General features: G+C 32.5%; 2 protein-coding genes across 2 annotated transcripts; one reads left to right on the top strand and one right to left on the bottom strand.

Moving 5' to 3' along the window:
- Positions 1–10878: 10878 nt before the first annotated feature.
- LOC101221010 (titin homolog) lies at positions 10879–14621 on the top strand. The gene is made up of 7 exons (XM_011653239.2): positions 10879–11178; positions 11870–11985; positions 12070–12188; positions 12274–12436; positions 12534–12760; positions 12888–13209; positions 13316–14621. Exons 1-7 carry the CDS (start codon positions 11020–11022, stop codon positions 14358–14360), a joined length of 2151 nt encoding a protein of 716 aa, XP_011651541.1. The 5' UTR covers positions 10879–11019; the 3' UTR covers positions 14361–14621.
- Positions 14622–15114: 493 nt separating this feature from the next.
- Positions 15115–18349, bottom strand: LOC101216023 (plastidic ATP/ADP-transporter). Its single transcript, XM_004147951.3, has 5 exons — positions 17339–18349; positions 16600–16854; positions 16274–16417; positions 15843–16190; positions 15115–15744 (listed from the first exon to the last, which is right to left on the bottom strand). Exons 1-5 carry the CDS (start codon positions 18107–18109, stop codon positions 15379–15381), a joined length of 1884 nt encoding a protein of 627 aa, XP_004147999.1. The 5' UTR covers positions 18110–18349; the 3' UTR covers positions 15115–15378.
- Positions 18350–23730: the final 5381 nt, after the last annotated feature.

Below are 23730 nucleotides of genomic sequence, written 5' to 3'. Positions count from 1 at the left end.
AAGGGAGAACGATGAACGGTGGAAGCTTGAGAATGGTGAAAGCTTGAGAACGGTGAAAGGGGAGAACGACGAACGACGAATGCAAAAGGGGAGAAGCTTCCCTTCAAACGCGGGACAAATTAGGTTTTACAGAAGAGAAAATGTACTTAAATGAAACGACGTCGTTTTACGATTAAATTCTTGACGTTTTTGAAAAACGTCAAGAAATTTTAAATTCTTGACGTTTAAGAAACGTCAAACATGTCGAATTCATACGCTTCTTGACGTTTTAAGAACGTCAAAAAATTAATAGATATTTCTTGATGTTTTAAAAACGTCAAGGAAAAATTTATTTTACTTGACGTTTAATAAACGTCAAGAATGATGTTTCAGAAAAATTCTTGACGTTTTTTATTAAAAATGAAATCTTTCTTGACGTTTTTCGAAAAAAACGTCAAGAAAGGAAAACTGCAAACGTTAAGAGAACCTGTTTTTGTAGTAGTGTACCATGAATGAAAATTTGCCTAAATTATGAAGAGATGAAAAAGAAAAAAAAAAAAGATCATCCACCAATCCCAACTTTGGTCTAATCCATATTTTTTGAATGGGTTAGATTGACTCTCGTATATTAAATCGATATAATTTATTTTTAATTTACATCTGTTCTAATTTTCCTCAAACTTAACTCAACTCATGTATACTCCTTATTTGACAAGTCAAGAGCATGAGTTTGGGTTTGGCCCCCTCTCTTTCTCTTTCGTTTTTCATAGTCTAATTGCCTTTAAATAATTTGCTTCATGTTGTCGGTTATATGCCTCTGAAATTGCCATATAACACACACATGGACTCCACCATATTGAATACAATAGTTTTCAAATCTATTTAATTTATATATTGTTGTAAACTTTTTCTACTAAGGGTTAGATTGAAATTGTTATAGCTTTTCTAATTGTGAGATTCCTTCACATTTCATGTACTAATTATACTCTTCCTAACTATAAGAATATTAGTAAACATTAAACAATCACTTACACTCCTCTAATTACGTTAAAACTCCTAAACTTCAATCGTTTTTTTTTTATTTTTTAATGAATACCACTTCACTTAATGAACTAAGTCAGCTTCTCAAAATCAACCATAACAAAAACTTCACAATTACAAATGATTGACGCATTTTTGTTTTTGGTACCAATACAAGATAATATTGTTCGAATATGCTCCTAACTTAACACCAAGAACGAATATGCTCGATAACTTAACACTAAAAACAGTACAATAATCTCTTAAATATGTACATAAAAAAAACAACAACAACAACGTCCCAAAACAAATTCTGTACAGCCCAAAAAAGAAAAGAAAACCATGAAGAAATTAATTAAATGGGTAGGATTTTCTATATTTATAAGAAATGTACAAAGTCAGGAATGGGTAGGACAACAGACTATTGATATGAATAACAGAATTAGAGTGATAACCAAAGGTACAAAATGATAAATGTGACAGGAAACAACTGTCCCTTAAAAAAATATTGTGAAGATGAAATCTGTAACCAATAAAACTTGAGACATGAGATAAAGTAATATACATATTATAATATTTGAAAAACGATGGTTGTGTAAGGTATATGTATGTTTGTATGTTTGTATGTGTGTGTGTGTGAAGGGATGAGTAGAGTATGGGCTTATCTATACTCAGAGCTACTTTCAAGATGCTTCTACTTGAATGTAATATACATATTATAATATTTTTGGGTTCAAAACCAATTCCAAAATGTAGCTTTTAGGGCATATTAGGAGTAATTGAAGTGATTTAAAATTATCTATCATTTTTAAAATCCCTCCAAAGTCATAGTTGAATAAGTTTTGTTTGTAGAGCATTCTACTTCATGAATAGAGTAATTATATACGCAACTATACTATCCAAATGAAACAAGTTCAATGTTTTCTATAAGAATGGGTTTTCTTCTACAAAATATATCACCAACATACAGTTGGAAAAGGAAAAGGATTGCATTTACTTCAAATTGTAGACCAAAAGGCCTAATTTGAAGTTTTTTCATTTTGGTGAATAAAACATGGTGTTGAAAATGATTGACAATTAAAGTATACATGAAATTGAACTCTTTCTTGGCCACAAACATCTTATTTAAAAATAAACAAATATGTTTTTCGAAACTATAAAAATGTATTTGTATTTTTCTAAAATAAATATATCATAAGTCACTCAAACTATATTCTCTATTATTCTAAAAAATATATATCATAACATCTAATTTACTTATTATAATTTCAATAATAAACTCAAAATTAGTCCTCAAGGATCATTTATAGTTCAATTTTGCTTTGAATATTTTTACTATATTTGGTTCACTTTTAATTGAATGTTGTAATATTTTTATAGTTTATTAAATTTACTCAAAAACAAATAACTTAATTAAATATTTGTTGCAATTAATCCTTAAATGTTTAAGTTTGTTTCTATTTTGGATCACTCGTACCGGTAAAAATGACAAAATAATAGAGTACAATTTGGAAAATAGCAAATTTTAAAAATAATTTGATTTTTAGCAAAGTCGTAGTTTTTTTTTACAAATTTTCAACCAATTTTACCCCTTATAGTCTGCAACTCATTTTTTTTTCAGTTATAGTATATTTGTGTCGCGTAAACTAAGATAATATAACACATAAAGTGTATTTTCATATCATTCAATTTTATAATAATATTAAATAGATATTTATGTTTTGGATTGATCTCATTTAACCAATATATATAGGTTAGATTCATGCCTTCAATTTGTACACTTTAAATCAAATGCTTAACAAATTATTTTTAATAATATCTATTTATTTCACATTATTTAATTCACACCATAAAATCATTGATAATATTATTCCTTCAAGGTACGTTTCATCACTTTTGCTTAAGGAGGCCAAATATCATATATAGTGTATTTGCAAACTACAATCAGTTTGGAAAAATATTAACTATGATATTTTCAGGATTGACAAGATTTTCCCAATATCTCTATATGCGTATAATTCATAATAAATTTTTAGTATTTCAATCAAATTGATTAACATTTATTTATTTAATTCATAAAAGATGTTTAATAAAGATTCCCCTAAAAAATTACTAAAAGATTTTCAACCATTACTTATTCATTAGATTTCATAATATTTTGAATTCAAATATTATGAAATATAATACCTAAAATAATGACAATCACTTACTCAATATTTTTCGTAAGATTTATATTTTAAATTATTTAAAAAATTATGAGATAATAAATAGTACGCAGGGTTAATATAAAAAATGGTTATGAGAATTTCAATCATTTTCGAGTCATTATATTACATCCTTACAATCATGCTAATTATGATTATACACTTATTTTGGTTGATTTTTATTAAAAAATTAATTTATTGTGCCTCTTGTATAAAATAATTATTTTTTCAGCTTGTATTTTTTAATTACGTTAATATTTATATTTATTTTAATTAGACATTTTATTTCGTTTGTGACGTTTTATTTCTAATCATCCTTGTTATATATGCATATCTGAATCAAGAAGTATAATATGTGTTCATACATTTTTATGTAGGATAATATATGTTTTACCGATACAGTGTATTTGCATGATACAAATAATGAGACCAAATACCATACAATCACAGATATAGTGTATTTGCAAACTGAAACCAATTTTGAAAAATATGAACTAATTTATGATATTTTTGGGATTGACAAGATTTTTTCAATATATCCTAAATATATGCCTATAATTCATAACCAATTTTCGGATTTTTAATATTTAAATCAAATTAGTTAACATTTATTTATTTAATTCATAAAACTTATGTTTAATAAATATTTCTCCCCATTCTTCACGCACTTTCTATTTCTTTCTCCTAATTTGTAAAACTCAAAATCTTCAAAGAGCCTTCGCTTCTTTAATGAGAACGTTGTAAAGGGTAGAAAGCTCCTACAAGATCCAGTCTGGAGTGTCAGGTCCATGTGATTTATCCGACTCTAAAACGAAGGCACAATTCAATATGCGACTTTGAGAAGAAAGAATTTGAGTTCTAAAAGACAAAGAAGCGGAGCAGGAATAATCGGGATCGCAACACCTTTCTAAGTAGAGTTCAAGATAAAGATATGTAGTTTTTCAGAGGAGAAATTTTCAACTATTTCTCAATCTAATCCCTAAAAGAATGGCAATCACTAATTTAAATTTGAATTTGTTATATTTTATTATATACAATATTTTCAAATTTGTTATATTTTAAACCATTTATTAAATTAGACATAATATATATTTTTAATAAGAGAATTTGAATTTTAATATATATTTTTAATAACAATTTGAATTTATAATTTATAATTTAATTATGTTTAAATGACATTTTTGCAATTATTTGAATCTTCATCTTTTAGGTTTTATTAGAGAAAAGAAAAGAAGGAGAGTGAGAGAAAGGGCAACCGACCAAATACAAACACAATGAGAGAGATAAAATTTTTCTTCCAAACAAGAGAGGATAAGAGCTCAAGTGAATCTTGAATGTATGAAGAACTTGAAGAACTCACTGATTTGAGTGGACGAACTCACGGATGTATACAAGTTTTGAATTATATGGTATAATTTCATGATTTTATCTTTATTATAATATAAATAATGCTCCCCTTTTGAATTATTTTATAAATTGATGGTTTCAAATGATTTTTAAACTTTCTTTAGGGTTTCGAATGAAAAAAGAAAGTAAGCAGCTGAAATCCAAGGGAAAAAATGATCACTTGCAGATATTTTAAATTTTGAGCTTCCCATTAATACAAACATTCTAATCTTTATGTTTTTTGGGGGAAATTTCTATGTGGCATATGTATGTTATTTCAATTACAATGTATTTGAGGTTTATGTGAACAATTGTATTTTACATATTTGTTAGAGGCATTTGAGGGATTGTTTCATTTATTTATTTTTCTAATTTTTATGTTTTGCTATTTTAACAATTTAAATTTATTTTTGCTATTTTGTCAAAGTAAAAGTCATAATTTGTCATTCTTCTTGACAACCCTTTGGATTAAATACAAATATGCATCAACTTAAGGATACATTTTGCTATATTTCAAAACAATAACTTGATGACAATTATACTGTGAGAGAAGGTTAGCTAACGATGATCACTAAAAGAATAGTGACAAGAGGTTGATCGGAGACAAATCACCGAAAAAGGTTGTTGAAAGTTGATTGAAGACAGTTGTCAAAAAGCGTTTGTTAGAGGATGGTCGACAGTTGTTGCAAACAAATGGTAAAAGAAAGTTGACCATTGGTAGTTGTAAAAAGCAGTTGCCAGAAAAATGGTGATCACGTGAGGTTTGCCAACAACAATCAACAATGGCCGATAGTGCATTAGGGACAATCACTAAAAAATGGTCACTGAAAGTTGGTTGGCAACGATTGCCGAAAAATAATCATAAAAAAATGGTGACAAAAGGCTGTAAGTGGCGGTCGTTGAAAAATGGTAGTTGGAAGTTAGCAAGTGTCGAACATCAATAAAATGTCTGTCAAAAATTGGTCAACTGTGGTTGTCGGAAATGGATCAACAATGGTTGTCGAAAAAACGGTTCGCGAAAGTTGGTCGTCAGCATTTGATGGACAACAATAACAAAAAAACGATAGCCAAAGCAAGTTCACCAATGACGATTGACGATAACTGAGAAATAGTAACACGAAGTTTTGCCTATGATGATTGTCTGAAAGCGGTTGTCGAGGTTGGTTGTAAGCGTGGGAAAAACGGTAGATAATAATTGAATGTTGGCTAACGACAGTTAGTCGGCAGAGATGATTGTCAGAGATTGGCCAACGAGGTTTGCTAGAGGTGTGGTGGCCTTATTTTTAAATTAATCACTTGAAAGTGCAATCTAAACACAAAAAATGAAAATGAGAGTTCTTATGAATAATAAAACTAAAAAAATATGGCAAAAATAATTAAATGAGTCGAATGAAATTTGGTATATTTTGTAAAGAATTTGAATATTGGGCTGTTTCTCACTATTTCTTACTATGATTTGGATGAGACCAAATTTAAAAGAAAGTTAGGGTCTATAATTCATTTTTAAAAGAAAAAAGAAAAAATGATTACCAAAGGAGCATGCCATTTTTGTTTTTCGTGTGAATGTGAGAAATGACATTATGTACGATAGGTGTTGCTAAATTAATGTATATATTTTCCATCTAACATTAATGTCAATTCTTTTTAATTTTCCCATCAAATCCTACAACGTGAAACATTCAATTTTCTCAAATCTTTTCTTCACCACAATTTCTTTTCCAACGAATCTTTTGCTTTAATTACTATCATTTTCCTCGTGGAAAAGTTTGTATTTCAATTTCTAACACTCTATTTCTAATCAAATCTAATTTTCTATTTCTATCATTTTCAATTATCAAACATTTTTTCTTATTGGTTTTATGTTTTACGATCTCATTTTTGTTTGTTATTAATTATTCACATTTTGTAATGCTTCTCCAATTTTCAATAATCTTAATTACATTCAAAACTCTAAAAACAACCGTGGTTGAAGAGGAAATAATAAGCAAATGAATGTGGCCTACTATTTTTTAGAGGTTTTGTTAATATAATTGAGAAATTTTGAATTCGGGTAAGCCAATCAAAGTAGTACTTGAACTACGACCTTTGACCCAAAACCATAATAATAAATATGGTTTTAATTAAAAGGTTTACCAAACTATGTGTGAACACTCGTGTCTTTTCAATCCTTGCATTAAATTTCTGAATATACTAATGTCAAAGAAAGCATAATATAAGGATAATTGGTAAGTAATATAATTATAAACAAACTTAATTTAGTAGAAAAAGAAAACAATAATGGTAAGTCGCAGTTGAGTGTTGTAAATGTTAGGTGAAGGAGTTAAATATAATCTTCTAAAAACAGTAAAAGATGAGGATTGAATCACTACCTAATTAAGATATAAAGCCTACGTAAGGAAGGGGAGGAGAGAATAATTAGGCCATTTGGCCCAACTCCCTCCTTCCTTGTTACTTTTTCAGTAGGATTGAACATGGCCTTAATTCATTACCTTAATTTTTCTTCCAACTTGCTTAGTGTGGTGGAAAGTGTTATTTTCATTCCAAAGAAGTTCTGACTTTATTTGTAAAATGGTGCAAATTTCTCCTAATTGCAAGACTTTGTCCATTGGTTTTCTTCCCTTTCCTTCAGGACTATAATATTTACACTATTGATTTATGGACTATGTTGTAAATCTTACCTTTACAACTCTAATGTTTTTATTTAATTTTTCTTTCTTTTAGATGCCATTGCTAGCTAATTGTTAACAAATAAATTTAATTTTGGTGAAACTCTACAAGTTTGGTCTAACTTTAGAAGAGGGCAAATGAAGATATTAAACTGTTTCTAATCTTGTAGCAGTAACATTTTGTTTAGTCTACATATGAAAGAGGGTACATGTCGTCCCTTGTTAGATTTGTGTAACATGAAGGTTAAAATAGAAGATAATGGTATTAGATTTAGTTATATATGTAGTCTTTGTGGTTGTCGTATAGCAAACTTGTATTGATTCTTTTACAGATGGAAAAGGTAGTCATGAGTATTATTTAGAGGAAGTACGTACAAAATTGTGTTGTTAACTACAAAGGTGATCATAGAGTACTAGTTTCAATTACATAAAAGTTAGCCATCTAGGTTAGCTACTGTAGAAAAGCAAGAGGCAAAATATTGAATCCAAACCATAAATTTTGCAACTCCAAACATCCCAACTCTGACCACATCTTCAATCAATGTCAATGGAAAACTTAAGTTTATTAAGATTGATCCGGAAGGAGATGGGATCAATTTTGAAGGAGACCCAAACCTAATTTTAAATCAACAATTGCATTATCAGAATGTTAGTAAATGAAACGAAACATCCCAGTAAAAGAGGTTAGAAAGTCGTTGTGTTATAGCTGACACTCAAAGACGTGAGATTCTTTTTCTGTTTATATTCTGAATTTTCATAAATATAATAAACGGTTAAAATATTTACAAAGTGTGTAACAGAATAAATTCTTTTATAAAACTCTTCATTTTTTAAAAAGTATTAATCTCTTTTTATGTAATTTTTTAAAATATTTATATTTGCTCTTCTTTTCTATATTCTTTCTTTTGTCGTTTTTTTCTTCTTCTACAATTGTTTTTTTATTTTTTTTCAAATTGTTATTTGATTAAGATCGTGTACCAAAATCTAAATCATTCGGTATCAAAGAATATTTAAAAATCATTTAGATTTTGGTAGCAAAATTTAAACGATCAAATATAAATGATCATGAAACAAGAAAAATCTAAACGATTGTTGTTTAAATATATTACGCGTCCTTGAATGACAATTAATCATCGGTCCATAGATTTGTAAATTGTTGTACAATGTAAATATTTGGTGGTTTTTGTTATATTTTTAAAAATACATTTTTTTTTTTTTTTTGTTAAAGGAGCACTTTGGATGAATTCATAAATATATAACCATACTGCATTTAATGCATATTTTAAGTTCATGAATTCCATATGGATTAAATTCTCTGAAAAATCATTCACATCCATCTGAATCTCACTTTAATTTCATAGCTGCAAAATCCAAATCAATAACGAATTGAACCTATCTTTTCTATATGAAATTAAATATTTTCGCCATATTAACATAATATACATTTTTTGTTTTTTCATTCCATCTATTGTCTTCATATTGCTTACCAAACATGCCATAAAATTATGTTATTTTATCCAATTTTTCTACAAAGTATAATAAATTAAAAGGAGTTTGTGGGAGGAGAGATTATATTCCTTCATCAACAGCCATGATATAACTAACAATTTCTGTAGAGAGTGTACCTTAAATTTAAATTCAATAGTTATTATGAACAAATAAATTATTGAATTCACATATCAAACCATTTCATCAACAATCAAATAAATAATTTATTTTATCTTTATTTTATCACATATCAATTTATAATCATAAGATTTGAGTCACATATCAATTTAAACTTTAAACTAGTAATGGTGTTAATTTAAACCTTACTAATAACTTTCAATTGAAAACTCTTATCTTTCTTAAAAGTATTGATTTAAACAATGAAGGTTTACAAAGTGTATCCAAATAATAAAATATATTGAAAGATTTAAATTGATACAATCGTTAGTGTTCACACGAGGTTTCGAAGAAATGTATTTCGTGCAATTGAACTTTGTATATTGATTGATATAGCAGATACAATCTCTAATATTTACTTATTTGATGCTTTTTTCTCGAATACAAGCTAAAACTTATAACTTTTTTATCTTTGATCTTCAGGATGTTGTAGTTGCAAGTCGATTTAAACTTCGATCTTCTGGAATTCGAGGAAAGTTTAATCTTCCAAGTCTTCAATCTTCCAGAAGTTGTTAATCTCAGGGTTGATACGAACTTGCACGTCTTGAGAGAGCTTGTAGAAGTCTGAATCTTCAATTCTTCAAAGTTTCAATTCTTCCTTCAACCAAATACCCCTCAAATGAATGGCAAAAGTCTTTATTTATAGAGAAATTTTGTGGGCTTTTAGGTGGGCATGGGTCCATTTACTTGTCGGGCTTGTTCTTGGACCAATTTGTCTGTTGGGCTTGGACTCATTTGCTTTATTGGACCACATCGAGTTTCGACTTGACTAATCTACTTATTGGATTTGAATTGGGTTTTATTGAGTAAACTTAATTATCAAAATTCAATAAAAATATAATTATCAAATATTTGTTATGATGATGTGGCATGATTTAATTGGTCGAAATTTCTTGCTCATTAGTTTGGAGTTTAAATTAATATAACTTTCAAAATTGAAAATTTAAATGGATATAATTATTAGTTTATTTAATATACTTAAACTAAATTAATATTTTCATTTTTTTTAGACCTAGGCTGTCTTCTATTTCATATCCAATACATTATTGAATATTGGGTCAACAATAACTTTGAGGCTGAAGTGATAAATAGGCCCAATCCAAGTTGGAGGATCCTAAAGAAAAGAAAAAGAAAGTTGTAGTGAGTGAGAAACTAATAAATTGGTGAAGATGTTTGAACAAATTGTGAGTAGTGGGAGAATGAATCTCTAATTTTGAGGTTCATAGGGATGCTATCATGAGATTAAGGTTTTTTTTTTTGTTTTTTAAAGATGAGACAAAGGTACTTTTGGCCATAGAAAAGGTATATTTAATTATGTTAAAAAAAAATTGTTATCACATGTATATGTAAAAATGTACATAACTTTTCTGTTTATCTTTTTTAAGAAAACTTCTCGTTACTTATCGTACATTTGGAAACTTTTACAAATGTTTCAAAACTATTATTGAAGTAGAAATTCTTTAAAGTTTGGAGCAAAAATAAGATATGAAATAGTGTGGCAGCGACCTAAAAAGAAAAAGATTATACTTCTCCTAATTGATACCTTGACTAGGTTGCGATAAAATATATCTTTAATTTAAACATTGATTAGGTGACTGATTTGAAAAAAATATAAATAGGTATGATGATGTAAAGTTGTTTAGATATATTGTACTTCTTGTTTGGAGGTTAATGTTTAAATTGTAATGATAACCCCAGATTTGTTGTCTAAAAAAATCACAAATAATATTAGGGTCCTGGTAATGGTTGAAGTTAAGTTTGAAATTTGAGTTTTGTGTATTGAAAAAGAGGACCATCATGAAATGGGCCCAAATACAAAACCCAATTTAATTATTGTGGGCCATTCTAAATAATAGCCGTTGCCATTACCATCATACGCACCGTTTCAGCAACGTGACAATAGAATTTGAAACCCATTAATAAACCGATATTAAATCCGAATTCGACCGTTGGATTCTTTTTGATACCTAAAAGAAAAAGAAAAAAAAGGAAAACAGTATCTTATTATCTCTTCTAACGCTCCTCTGTCAGTTTCTTCATCTCAGCTCAATTTTAAGCGAAGAAGAAGAAGAAGAAGAAGAAGAAGAAGATTGAAGATAATGGCCGACAATTGCTTGTTTAGTGAAGTAGAAATGGCGATCGATGAAGCTGTCGGCCACCCGCAAGCTTATGCCAAGCTCTGCCGCGATCGACAAGCTGGATTGTACACTCATGGTCCTCCTTTCACCTTCACGCCTTATAGTCTCAAGAAACGAGAGGTACAGTACAAATTAAACTTTTCTACGCTAAATTGACCAAGAATTGACTCAACTGAGGTTTTAGTGTGTGCTGATTGAATTGTTCGATCGAACATTTTAGGGATTGACCTCTTTCTGTCATTTTGGGGGAAATTTTATATCATCACTCCTTAGTTCCTTTCTAATTGGCAATTTTCACTTCAAATTTTCCATTTCTGGAGGGAATGTTTTGATATTATGACGTGAATTCCGCAAGGAAATGAAATCAACTGAATTGAGATTTTAGTGCTGTGTTGTTCGAATTGTTCGATTTAACATTTTAGGGATTGAGTTCTTTCTGTTATTTTTTAGGATATTGTATATGATTACTCCTTAGTTTCTTTCTAATTGGCTTTTGTGGATATCCGAACAATTTCTCTTCAAAATTTCTATTTCTAATTGGCTTTTGATATTATGATGTCAATTCAGCAAGGAAATGGAATCTCCTAATCGATCTCAAACTATTTCAAGTCTATAGAACTTTAGCAATGTTTGCAGAAACCGAAACTTCTCATTTTGAGTTTCATTGTTGGCTTAAATTGTGCTGGATATAGTGAAAATGATGCGATTTCTCGTATCTTCAAACAAATTTTACTCTGTTTGTCGTATTCCAGATATCCTTAGGCATAGATCAAGATATCAATTTCATTATATTGATTGTTTCTGTATTCAGACCGCAACAGCACGAGAACTTGATAAGTTGTTTCCAATTATAAATCCAAAGGCAAAGCCTACTACGAAGCCTAAGCTTTTTGTGAGTCTCTTATGGAAGCAACTCAATCATCTCGGGTAAATAGCTGAATTTCCATATCTAAATTTTCTAAAATCTTTTGTATTTGCTTGTTTAAAATCAGCTGATTTCTTCTATACCAGGAATGCTGGCTTTGATCCTGCAGTAATTCGAGTTGACCATTACGGCAATGTTCTGTATTATCATGCTGATTCTGCTTCACCACTTGCTTGGGATATTGATCATTGGTTTCCCTGCTCAAGTATACTTCAAATTTTGTTCTAAATTCGTCGACTTCTTTATTTTTTTGTCTCTCCTTTTCTTATTGTTTTTTTGCTGTAACACAGGAGGAGGACTGACTGTTCCAAGCAATTTACGGATACTACAATGGCAAGCCTGCAAGAGGAAGCATCACAAGTTAGAGTTCTTGGTCCCTTGGTGGGATTTTCAATTAGGTATCTCTGTAAACCAGTTTCTATCAATCTTTGCTTCATCCAACTCAGATTTCAGGTAGGTTTGCATTAAGTTTCTTGATTGATGTTTATTTGAGTTCATGAATGATAAGGTGGTGATGTATGTTTGTATTTTCATGATGTATTGATGGCAGGCGTAGAGCATTTTCTTTTTTGTTCTTTGAAGGCGAAAATGAAGAGCTGAATACTTCACAGACAGTTGAATCTCACTCTTTTCCACAACATTTTGTGGAAGCCAAAGAGCGACTCGGCTTTGCTCCAGCTGCCATCGTTTTATCTCGAAGAGAATGTTATGATTCTTCATCACCTTTGAGATCATTGGACTACAATAGGCAACCAAGACCAAGTATCCCTATAGTTGGTTAGTTTTATGAAATTCTTCTCATTCTTTATCTCTTGCTCTTGGGGTTAAATTTTGATTTCATACTAGAAATTTAAATATAAATCAGTCAAATTCGATAACTTTTAAATTCCATCTCTAATATCAGCTGCACGAAAAGTGAAACCTGAACTTCTTAAAGAGAATGAAAACCCGGACTTCATTGCAAACCCTTACCAAGCCATTGTCATGGCCAGAGATTCCCTTAGACAAAGAGATGAAAGGGCAAAGCTGAAGGCTGAAATACAGAGAGTGGATGGTGAAGTGAATGATATGAAGCTAAATAATGAAGAAGAGAAGCTCACAATTCAGGACTTGGAACTGAAATTAATTAAGCATAAACGAAGAGCAGAGAAATGTAGGCGATTAGCAGAGGCACAATCATCTCATAAGACAATGCTGGAGAAGATGATCCGGGATACCATGCACCAGTAAGATTATAAAACTTAATTGCACGTTTTGTGAAAACCAACATGTAAAGCTTGGATTATTGTCCAAATAGACTTAAGCTTGGCAATGTGATTGTTTTTCTTGTAGGAGTGTTATTTACAAGGAGCAGTTGAGGCTAAACCAAGCAGCGAGTAATGCGCTAATGGCCCGGCTTGAAGCACAGAAGGCAATTTGTAATGCTGCCGAGAAGGATCTCTACCAAAAATATAGACAGAGAGATGAGCTGGAGAAACAGTTGAGGCCTGAACACGATCAGGCTCGAAAAAGATTAAGAATGGACAAAATGCTATTGGAAGAAACAGACTCTAAAACTCCAACTTTCTTTTTGCCAGGAATCAAGCCAAAGACACCTACACACAAAGAGCTCAGACTATTTCTAGAGGAAGAACAAAGAGCTTCTGAATGTGGTTTGTCTCAAAATGGAGAGCAGAACCAAAAGGAAAGTGATGTGGCCATGGAGAAGCCTGGTGAACATGAGAACAGCAAAGCAATTGTTCCATTAGCGGAAGAAAGCTTAATTACTCAAAGGTTTCAAAACCTAGAAATAGGAGAAGCAAAGAGACACGACATGCTGCTATTCCCTTTCATGCAAGAGTCAGATGTCGAAGAAGAAGAAGAAGACGAAGAGAGTAGAAAACAACGAGGGAAAGGAAACATTGAGAAGTGGCTTCAAATGCTGTTGGATGAGAACCAAGAAGATGCACGTCTCCAAAATGAAGATGAAAGCAGCAGAAGCACAAAAATGAATGCAAATTCCCCACAGAAGGAGGTCGATGTCTCGACGACTACAGAAGAGAAAAACAACAAAGAGACGGGTGATAAAGAACGTACTGTTGAAGAGAAAGACAGGATTGACAGCAAAAGCGAAAAAGACGTGAACATTGAAGAGAGTGAAAAGAAAGAGCAGAGTGGAAAGGAAATAAAATTCACAAGATCAGACAGTGCAAGGATATTTAGGAGAATCCCATCATCACCATCTCTGATCTTAGGGATGAAAAGGGGAGTAGACTGTATGGGAAAGAAACCAATGGTAAGTGGGGACGACAACGTCGATGTTGAAGATCATGCTTCGAGAAACAGCTTTATCAAATCTTCTATCAAGACACTCAAGAAGGCAGTTATTAGGACATGAAACTTCCCTGTTTCGATTATGCCAGTGTTGTCTGTATGAGAATGTCCATAAGTTCTTTTTTTTCTTTTTTTTCCCTTTTGTTATTCTGGGTGTTGTTGGTTACTTGCAAAACCAATAAATCACTGCATTTAGGCGCTCAATGCAAAAGATTCACCTCATTTTTTTTCTTGGTTATGTTTGTAATATAAGGCTTTTTGGTGTGATATAAATACTCTAAATTTATTTATTTATTTTAACAACTAAACAACACTGTCTTTTATCCATAGTTATGCATTTTCCTTTTGAGTTATGTCTTCTTTTTCCTTTTTTTTTTTAGGGAAACCAAAACAAAAGTCTGCCTATTTCCAGCAAGACGACGCTAGAGTTTCTGACAATAACAATTCAATAAAATTACAAAACCAAGGAAAGTTAATACCCCAACTATCCCTTCTTCCACGTACATGAACACAGCTATTCCAATCGTGACGTAGAAAGCGAAAATTAACTGCAAACTATGGACAAGTTAACTTAAAATTTAAATAAAGTGAATTCAAGTTCATCTGAGACAAATTCACACGTAGGGCTTGGGAAAAAAGCAGCTAAGTCTCCCAAATCAGAAAAGTCAAGTAAATTCTGACAGCTTTTTTACAAACAAGAAAAGATTAAAAATTAAATAAACAATTTGGTCGACATTAAATAAAAGGCAGACAGTTCAAAAAGAATTCTAATTCGTGTAAATAAAACAAAAACAAGATATCTTTGGCCAAATTTCAAAAGAATAAAAAATTTCAACCTGGGATAGATAGAACTACAAATAAAACTGGCGGGGATTCACCACCATTATATATAAAATGCGATTACAAATACGGTACAAGCGCCATTGAATTTATATTGAGAAAGAAAAAAGATATTCTGGAAAAAGTCAGATCATCACATTCTGTCTTTGGCTACCTTTATTTCTATGAAACTAAAACAAAATTCTAACCCAAACAAACCAAATTCTCGATGTTTGTTTGAATTAGCGACTGAAAGAACAAATCTAAGCGTTTGTGGGTGCTGAGGTTTCAGATGAACTGCTTGCAGAATCACCTGTTGTCGGGTTCAAAGGCGAGCGACTCGCAAGGGAGCCATTGTCACCGTCGTTCTGCAACACGACTGGGATCTTCACGGCTGATCTTTCCAACTCCTTCTCGAGCTCTTCTTCCCGACGCAGTGCACTGAATTGGCTGTCTAATGATCTAGCTGCTCCTAACCATGCCAGCACTATAACCAACAGGACACCTCCAAGGTATGGAGTCGAGTTTGCAAGAGATCCGAATGTCAAAATCATGAACTGTTGAATGAGAGCGCCTCCAGACTTCCCCAACGGGTTGCAGACGACATCAATGGCAGCCTTCCCTTTAACCTGAAACACAAGAATTTGTCACACAGAGCCATCGAGAAATGAATTCTCAAATGATGGTTTAGACAATTTAGTACGAACAAGTTGTGAAATTAGCATACCTTGGTATCCTCATCCAGAGGAATGTAAGCCATTTCTTTGCAAGGATCAAACAAACTGTACTTGGCACTCTTGCTGAAGATGTTTTGCATAGCACCCACATAAACAGCAGCAAGAAGAGGAGTTAAGCCGAACTGTGTAAGCATTGGGGCTATCGGGCCTCCAAACAAGATCAATGAAAAGAAAGCAACTCCAGTGACGAGGAGCACTGTGGGCGTAATGTTGGCTGCTACTCCCCATCCGTATTTGTTGAATATATATTGACTTAGCAACATCATTACGAATGTCACAATTCCAGTAGCGGTTGAGAAATCACCCATGAAAGAGGAGTATTCATTCGGGCTCGGAAACTGCACAGTTGGATAAAGATATTATTTATAGAGCGCAACAAGCTGATTGCTAGACAGACATTCCAATGTAAAATGCAACAAACCTGTGCTTTGAGCTTTGATTTCCATGTAACCTCAACGAGATTGATACTGATGCCGTACGCAACCACCAGAGTGGCAAGATCCCGAATATATCTTGAAGAAGCCAAGAATTTCAAGCTCTCCATTGTCCCCATGTTAACCTTTGCCTGTAAATTAATACAAGAATCATAAATATTCAGAATCATTTGTCAAAAAAGACAATATTATGGCTATGCATTGGTTTGTCGACAATAGAATCTTTGGCTCCAAACCATATGGGGAAGCCAAGGGTTCATACCAATGGCATTCTTATAACTATATATATACCATTAGGACCTAAAGACGTTACCTTCTTCTTCTTGCTGCGAGTGGGAAGAGCGGCAAATTTATTCACCCACCAATACAGGAAACAGATAGCAAGTCCCATACCCACCACGATACTCATCATTGCTTTCAGAGATATTGCCCAACCATCAACTCCGGGACCCAAGTGTTTCCTCATATTCGAGAAATACTTCACCGTTCTGCCTGAGAAAATGAGGGCAACATTTGCACCAAGTCCGAATAGGGGATAGAACTTTTTGGCTTCGTCAACAGTAGTTATCTGCAGGAAAATGGCAATCAAAGAAGAGAAATTAATGAGGTAATCCTCCGAAACTTGCTATTTTGGCCACACAGATTCCATAAAACCTATCCATACATGATCAAAACATAAGCTCAAGAACTAAACGAATACCAGCAGACTCGTAGCAAGGATTAGTCTATGGGAGAAAACCAATATTTTTCACTTAAACACAAATGCAACAGAACTAATTCATTTCCATTTCATTCCATTTCACAGATCCTCAACCTCATCATACACTCAAAACATATTTCACAAAGCACACCATGTGAAGCCATGGGAACCAACCGAAGCAAAAACTAGCATCCAGAAGAAACAAACAAGAGTCGTCATTCAATAATATTCAACATCCAACACACACTCGAACAAGATCGAAATCATCAGCAGCAGTCAACAACCCAAAAACCAAATCATCATAAATCACAAAACGAATAAGAATCAAATGATAAAGCTTTTGAAATTATACCTGATTGGCAAATCCCCAGAACAGAACGGAAACCACAACACTTCCCCACAGCTCAGCCATCACATAAAACAAACAGAAGCTCCAAATCCTCATAATAGCCAGAGGGCCAAGGAACCTCGGGCCAAGAGCGTTGAGAAGCTTATCAGCAAAAGCTTGAGGATGAATATAATTGCTGAGAGGATATAAAAGAAACCCAAAAGCCCCAAAAAAGGCAATGAATGGAACAATAACAGTGTAGAACAGAGCCTGTCTAGGCAACACATTAGCCATCTTGGTATACAACAACATGAAACCAACAGCCATAGGTAAATTAACCCAAGTCTTCAAAAATGGAATAATCTCAGCACTGCTACCTTTAGCAGTCACAACCAAAACATCCTTAGTATCTCTAAGAATCGTATAATTAAAAAGGATGCAAAAGAACATAAGCCCAAGAGGGACAATCTTTTTAAGGGTTTCAACCTCAATCCCCAAAAATTTCGGGGTATCAATTTCACCAAACCCCGACTGACCATCGGAATCCGCCGCCGGAGCTGCCGCAGCTTCAGCCCTACAGATTAAAGAAACTCGTTCTTTAGAAAAGAAGGAAGGTTTTTTTGATACAAATCCTTGAAATCGTTGAAACCCATTTGAGGAAAGAGAAAAGCCAGAAAGATTTCGAGGATTTGTAGATAAAATCCTTTGTCTGAGGCCATGAGAAGGTAAGAAAGTCCTGGTTTTGGGGTTTGGGGGAAGAGAAAGAAGCCCTTTGCTCTGCAAAACGGCCTCCATGTCTCTCTTTGATCCCTATTGAAAAAACCAACAATTGATTGGGATTTCAAAAAGAGAGCATAAGAGAGACACAGACAAGGAGATAAAAGATAGGGAAGGGAAGGGAAGGGAAGAAGGAAGATAAGAAAGAAGATAGAAAAGAAATGAAATTTCCTTCTCCAGAGGATGGCTGAACATACAAATATCTTTATTTATATACAAAGAAGAGAAGAAATCAAAAACCCTCAATTTTTTTTGTTTCAAACAAACAAACAGACAGAGAGCCAAAAAAGAAAAAATTCAAAGGAATAATATTAAAAGAAAAAAAGTTTCAAACAAGTGGGTTAAATTTACGGTCGGAGAACTTGGTGGGATTATGTGGGAAAAGAAAAAGGAGAAATTTTTGGATTTGTTATCATCATTTTAAAGCCTAATTTGTAAACTCAGTCCATGAATTTGGTTCCTTTCTGTTCGGGTCTCAAAACTCAGTCTATGTTTAGCCCTTACCATGTCCTCTCTTTATTACATCACATCTTAACTTTCTCAGTTCCTTTAACCATATATCATATATTCTTTCTTCAAAATTACACATTTAATTTTTACCACTCCACTCTTAATTCATTGCACTAATTCGTATCATCAATTTTTCAACTCTATTATATCTAATTTTTTTGTAGACATACATATAGATTAAACAACAACAAGCACCTCACAACTTACACACACCAACTAATAACAATAACCCTAGAAACAAAATATCTCATGTTCAAAAGAAGAAACAAAACACACTAGTAAATTTAAATAAGAAATTGGTTCAATAATTTATGGTATTTTGTTGGTTGGATTCACTCATGACTGAATATTGTTGTTTTAGTTTAACCTAAAACCATCAAGAAATGACAATGTGTTAAAGTTGATAAGTTGAGTTCTTATGACACTTTCTATTTGCTCTTTTAGAAAACAAATTAGCAAATTAAGTTCCCACATCTAAAATTTTATACATAATAATGGAATATTGGCATCATTAAGCTATGGGAAAACTTCAAAAAAAAATAACCAATAAATTTTAGTTAATGATTTTGCAATGCTCATTTAATACCAAATTTGTTTGGAAAAAGAAAAGTAAATGATTTCCTTTTTCTTTTTTTTTTTTGTCTTCATTCCTTTCTTAGGCTAAAGTAGACTAATTTATGGTTCAACCTTATTTAAATAAATTCTTGAAAGCACAAAGGGTTAGGAAGAATTCATTAAGTTCAATTTTGTCATTAAAGTTTTAAACAACATTTTTAATTTCCATATTTTGAGAAAATATTTTAATAACAAAATTCCAAATTTATCCCTTATGTCCGGTAAGAATATAATTATATTTTGAAAAAACAAAGAAAAAGTTTTTCTTTAATTTCTCTCACTCTATGTTTTATTATTATTTTGTTTGGTTGAATTGCAAAGCAAGAAGGGAGGGGGGATGAAAAAGAGGAAATTAGTGTAAAATTTGTATTAAGACGATATTTATTTTGAAGAATTGGGAGTTGGTGATTAAAGTGCCACGCTCCCTCACTCCTTTTTTTCCCTTTTTCTTTGTTTCCAATTAGATATTTACTTAGAAAACGATGCAATGTTGTTGTTTTTGTTTCTGTCCACCAAAAAGTGCATCTCATTTCTTTCTTCATCTTTTTCTTTTTTTAATAAAATTTCCTTCTATTTTGCATTTTCTATATATATATATATATAGTAAAAGTTTTAGCGAAAGAGAAGAGTTCATAAATACCCTCACGGCTTTCTAAAACACACCTCAACTTTAATTCCTTCTTTTTCAGGATCGGTCTAAAAAATTGGACAAATCTCAAAAAGTTAATGAGTATAAACAGATGGAAGGGGAGAAATATTTTAGCTCCATTTTACCCTTTTATTTCATAACTTTTTAGTTTTAGTTTCGTGACAATTTTCTCATTTATATAGATTTAATATTTATATCATTTTTATTATAACATTCTTTCGAAGAATATTTTTCTTCCTCAATATCCTCTGGAGTACATAATGTGTCAATCACTACAAATAATATTCTTCTCCCTCTTTATCTATTTTGTTGTTGATTTTTTAACAAGGCCATCAAGGCATATCGGGCTTCAAAGTTGTGGATCTTGGAACAAAGTTAACGGTGTCAAAATATTCGACTAAATAGCGTAAAATTCTCACCACAACACTTATTTAAAATAAACTCTACAAATTGTAAACAAATACTCCCACAATGAATCATAAAACCTCCAAAAATGAAGAATAAATAATTGGGCGGAAGGAGAAGAAAAGCACCTCAATCAATCACAAAATATCCAAAACATGAGGTACTAAAAATTTTATACACTACAAGAAAGGGGGCTCTCTTGACGCATAAAATCTTCGGGAGATATATGAAAAGTGTCGGAAAAGGCTTTTCCGACACATAAATATACGTCGGACACAAGTAAAAAAAAATGTATCGGAAGAGGAACTCCCGACGCACAACATGTGTGCATCAGAAGTTCCTAAACAATTTCTGACGTTGTATGAACGTCGAGGATGCTATCAATATAGCGTTGGAAGATGTCTAGTGCGTCGGGAGTTCCTCTATTTGTTTTAAAAAAATATCATCCATTAATTCCTAAATTCAAATTCAAAATTTGAAATTCAAACTCAACTTCAACACTTTAACCTCAATTACAACACTTCAATCTCAACATTCAACACTTCAATCTCAACTTTAACACTTCAAATTCAAATTCAAATTCCTAAAACCTACAACTAATTCAAAATCCTAACACACACTTCAAATTCAATTTCAATATTAAAACCTACAACTAATTCAAAAAAATTAAATACTAAAACTAATTTGAAATCTAAAATCTAAAACCTAAAACTAATTTGAAATCTAAATACTAAAACTAATTAACTAAAACAAAACAATAACTAAACTAAACCACTTACCAACGGCGACGGAGACGACAACGGCAACGGGGACGACAATGCCCTCTTCTTCTCGATCTCCCTCTCAGTATCCCTCTCCCTTTCTCGGTTTTCTTTCTCTTTTCTGTTTCCATTCTGTAAAGAATGGAGTTAAAAAAGACAGAGAATTCCCAACGCACAACGAAAGCGTTGGGAATAGCACCCTATTCCCGACGCGATTAGTGACACGTCGGAAATTCCTAAACCCATTTTCGACGCGATTAGTGATACGTCGAAAATTCCTAAACCCATTTTCGACGTGATTAGTGATACGTCGGAAATCCCTAAACATATTTCCAACGTTGTTGACACCACGTTGGAGGAAGGCGTAACGTACAATTAATGATCTGCCCTTCCTCCGACGCAACACTATGTTGGAAATCCCTGACCTATTCCCGACGTCGCTGCCACCGCGTCGAAGGAAGACGTAACGTACAATTAATGATCTGCCCTTCCTCCGACGCAACACTGTAGATGTTGGAAATCCCTGACCTATTCCCGACGTCGCTGCCACCGCGTTGGAGGAAGACGTAGCGTACAATTAATGATCTGCCCTTCCTCCAACGCAACACTGTAGATGTCGGGAATAGATACCCATTTTTCGACACACCTGACACCATGTCGGAGGAAGACCAATTAATTGTCTGTCTCTTCCGACGCTACACTTTCCACGTTAGAAATAGAGATTCATTTTCCGACGTACCTAGCACCATGTCAAAGGAATCCTAAACCATTCCAGCTAGTTTTGACGCTAATGTGTCTGTGTCAGGGGGAATGCCTTCCCCCGACGTGCACCAAGATGCGTTGGAAAACACCGACTTCTACCAACGTCATGTTTTCTGACAATTTTTTTTGCGTCCGAAAACTCTCAATTTGACCTACATCTTTAATAAGCTTTAGACGTAAAGAAATGTATGTTCACCCTATATATTTGGTCAACAAAATCTGATGGAAGCTTTCTATATATATGTCAGAAAAATTCAAACCTCGCATCACCTTTTAACCACACTTAATATATTTATTTAACCACACTTCTTCCTTGTTTCCTATTTTCGTATTCATATGCTCAATTATACATCATATTTGAAAGTGACCCAGCCGGTGGGGTGGAGAGAGTGCTTACGTAGTTAGCCGGGTGTGGTTTGGCAGACACAGCAACCACCTTTCTTTCTCTTTTTTTTTTTTTTTTCTCTTTCTTTAATGCGATTAATAATATTAACTTAAAACATAATTAATTAATTAATTAATTAATTAAGCTGAATGAGTACACGTGTCAGCATAGAGTCACATTGATAGTGAACACAAGTGGCTTCCTCCTTTATCTTTCTATTCCCCTTCCCTCCATATTATTATTTCTTCACTTTCCAATGCCTACTTAATTAAATAATGTAATCGGTCTTCGGTGGATATGCATCAAATATTTTCATCTTTTAATATTAATATGACGTACGCATTCAGAATTCCTTTTTCCTTTCTTTTCTTTTTTTTTTTCATTCATCTTATCTCTTTCATCATTCTCCAACTGCCTTTTTCCACTTCTTTTTTAAATAATATCTATTCATTAATTCTCTTTTTTTCTTCTATGGATTATTGTATCTTCCTGTAATTATTTTCAATTCTTCTACTTCATCAAATATTCTTCCCTTCCAAATCGTGATTTAAAAATATTTGATGAAGTATCCACAATCGTGACTTAAATGCATGCCAAAAATGTAACCAACACTAAACTATTCAACAATCAATCCACAAATACAACAAAACTTCTTGAAACAAATAATTTAACCCATCATAATTTCATACACTAAATTTGAGATATTACAATTGATTTGGGCAGATGTTTTTCAACACCAATATTTCTAATTTTTTTTTTGGAATAATTTATCTAAAGTCAACAGAAAAACTGTACAATAGTGTTTAACACACACTTTTAATGCTCCAATAGGAGAGGTTCAAAATACATGTAATAAGTTTTAAGTTTTTTTTCTTTCTTCTCTTAGAATATTTGCTTCATCTCAAATCTAGGTCAAGGAGTCAAATTGAACTAACACCTACGTTCTTTCCCCTACAAGTATCTCTCTCACATGCTCCAACAACTACAGTTAACCTAGCCTTGATTAGGCTTCTAATCTGGACCGCGACAAGAAATCAGAGCATTCTCAACGTCAAAAATAACGTCGGGGGCAAAGAGTTTGTCAGCCTATCATTTTCAACGCTACTTGACAAGCGTCAATGTTAGAGCCTAATTCCGATCTATACGTTTAGACATTGGGAATGATCCACCATTTTGAGTTATTTTATTTTATTTTTAAATTAAACGTCGGGAATTTGTACACTTTCTCTGACGTCTACATTGACCGCATCGAGAAAAACTAAATAACTATTTAATTGTTTAATTTTCCATGATGTCATCAAGTGAAATGTTGGGGATAGTTCCAACCAATCTTGATGTCGTTGATCCCTTATCTATTTCAGTTATGTGTTCATAGAACACAAAACTTAAAATGAAACGAAGGAAAAGAGGAAGAGGCCGAGAGAGAGAGAGGTCATCTGTTGTCGTCTACCATCCACTCCGTCGTTGGCGCTAGGGTTCTCCACCACTCACCGTCCTCCCGCCGTCTTCATATTTGGCCGCCACCGCCCTACATCAATTTTTTTAATTTTTT

This window comes from Cucumis sativus, chromosome 3 (assembly GCF_000004075.3).
Source record: "Cucumis sativus cultivar 9930 chromosome 3, Cucumber_9930_V3, whole genome shotgun sequence".
Taxonomy (NCBI): Eukaryota; Viridiplantae; Streptophyta; class Magnoliopsida; order Cucurbitales; family Cucurbitaceae; genus Cucumis; species Cucumis sativus.
Note: the sequence above shows the minus strand (reverse complement) of the source record. Positions and strands in the feature narration are given on the sequence as shown.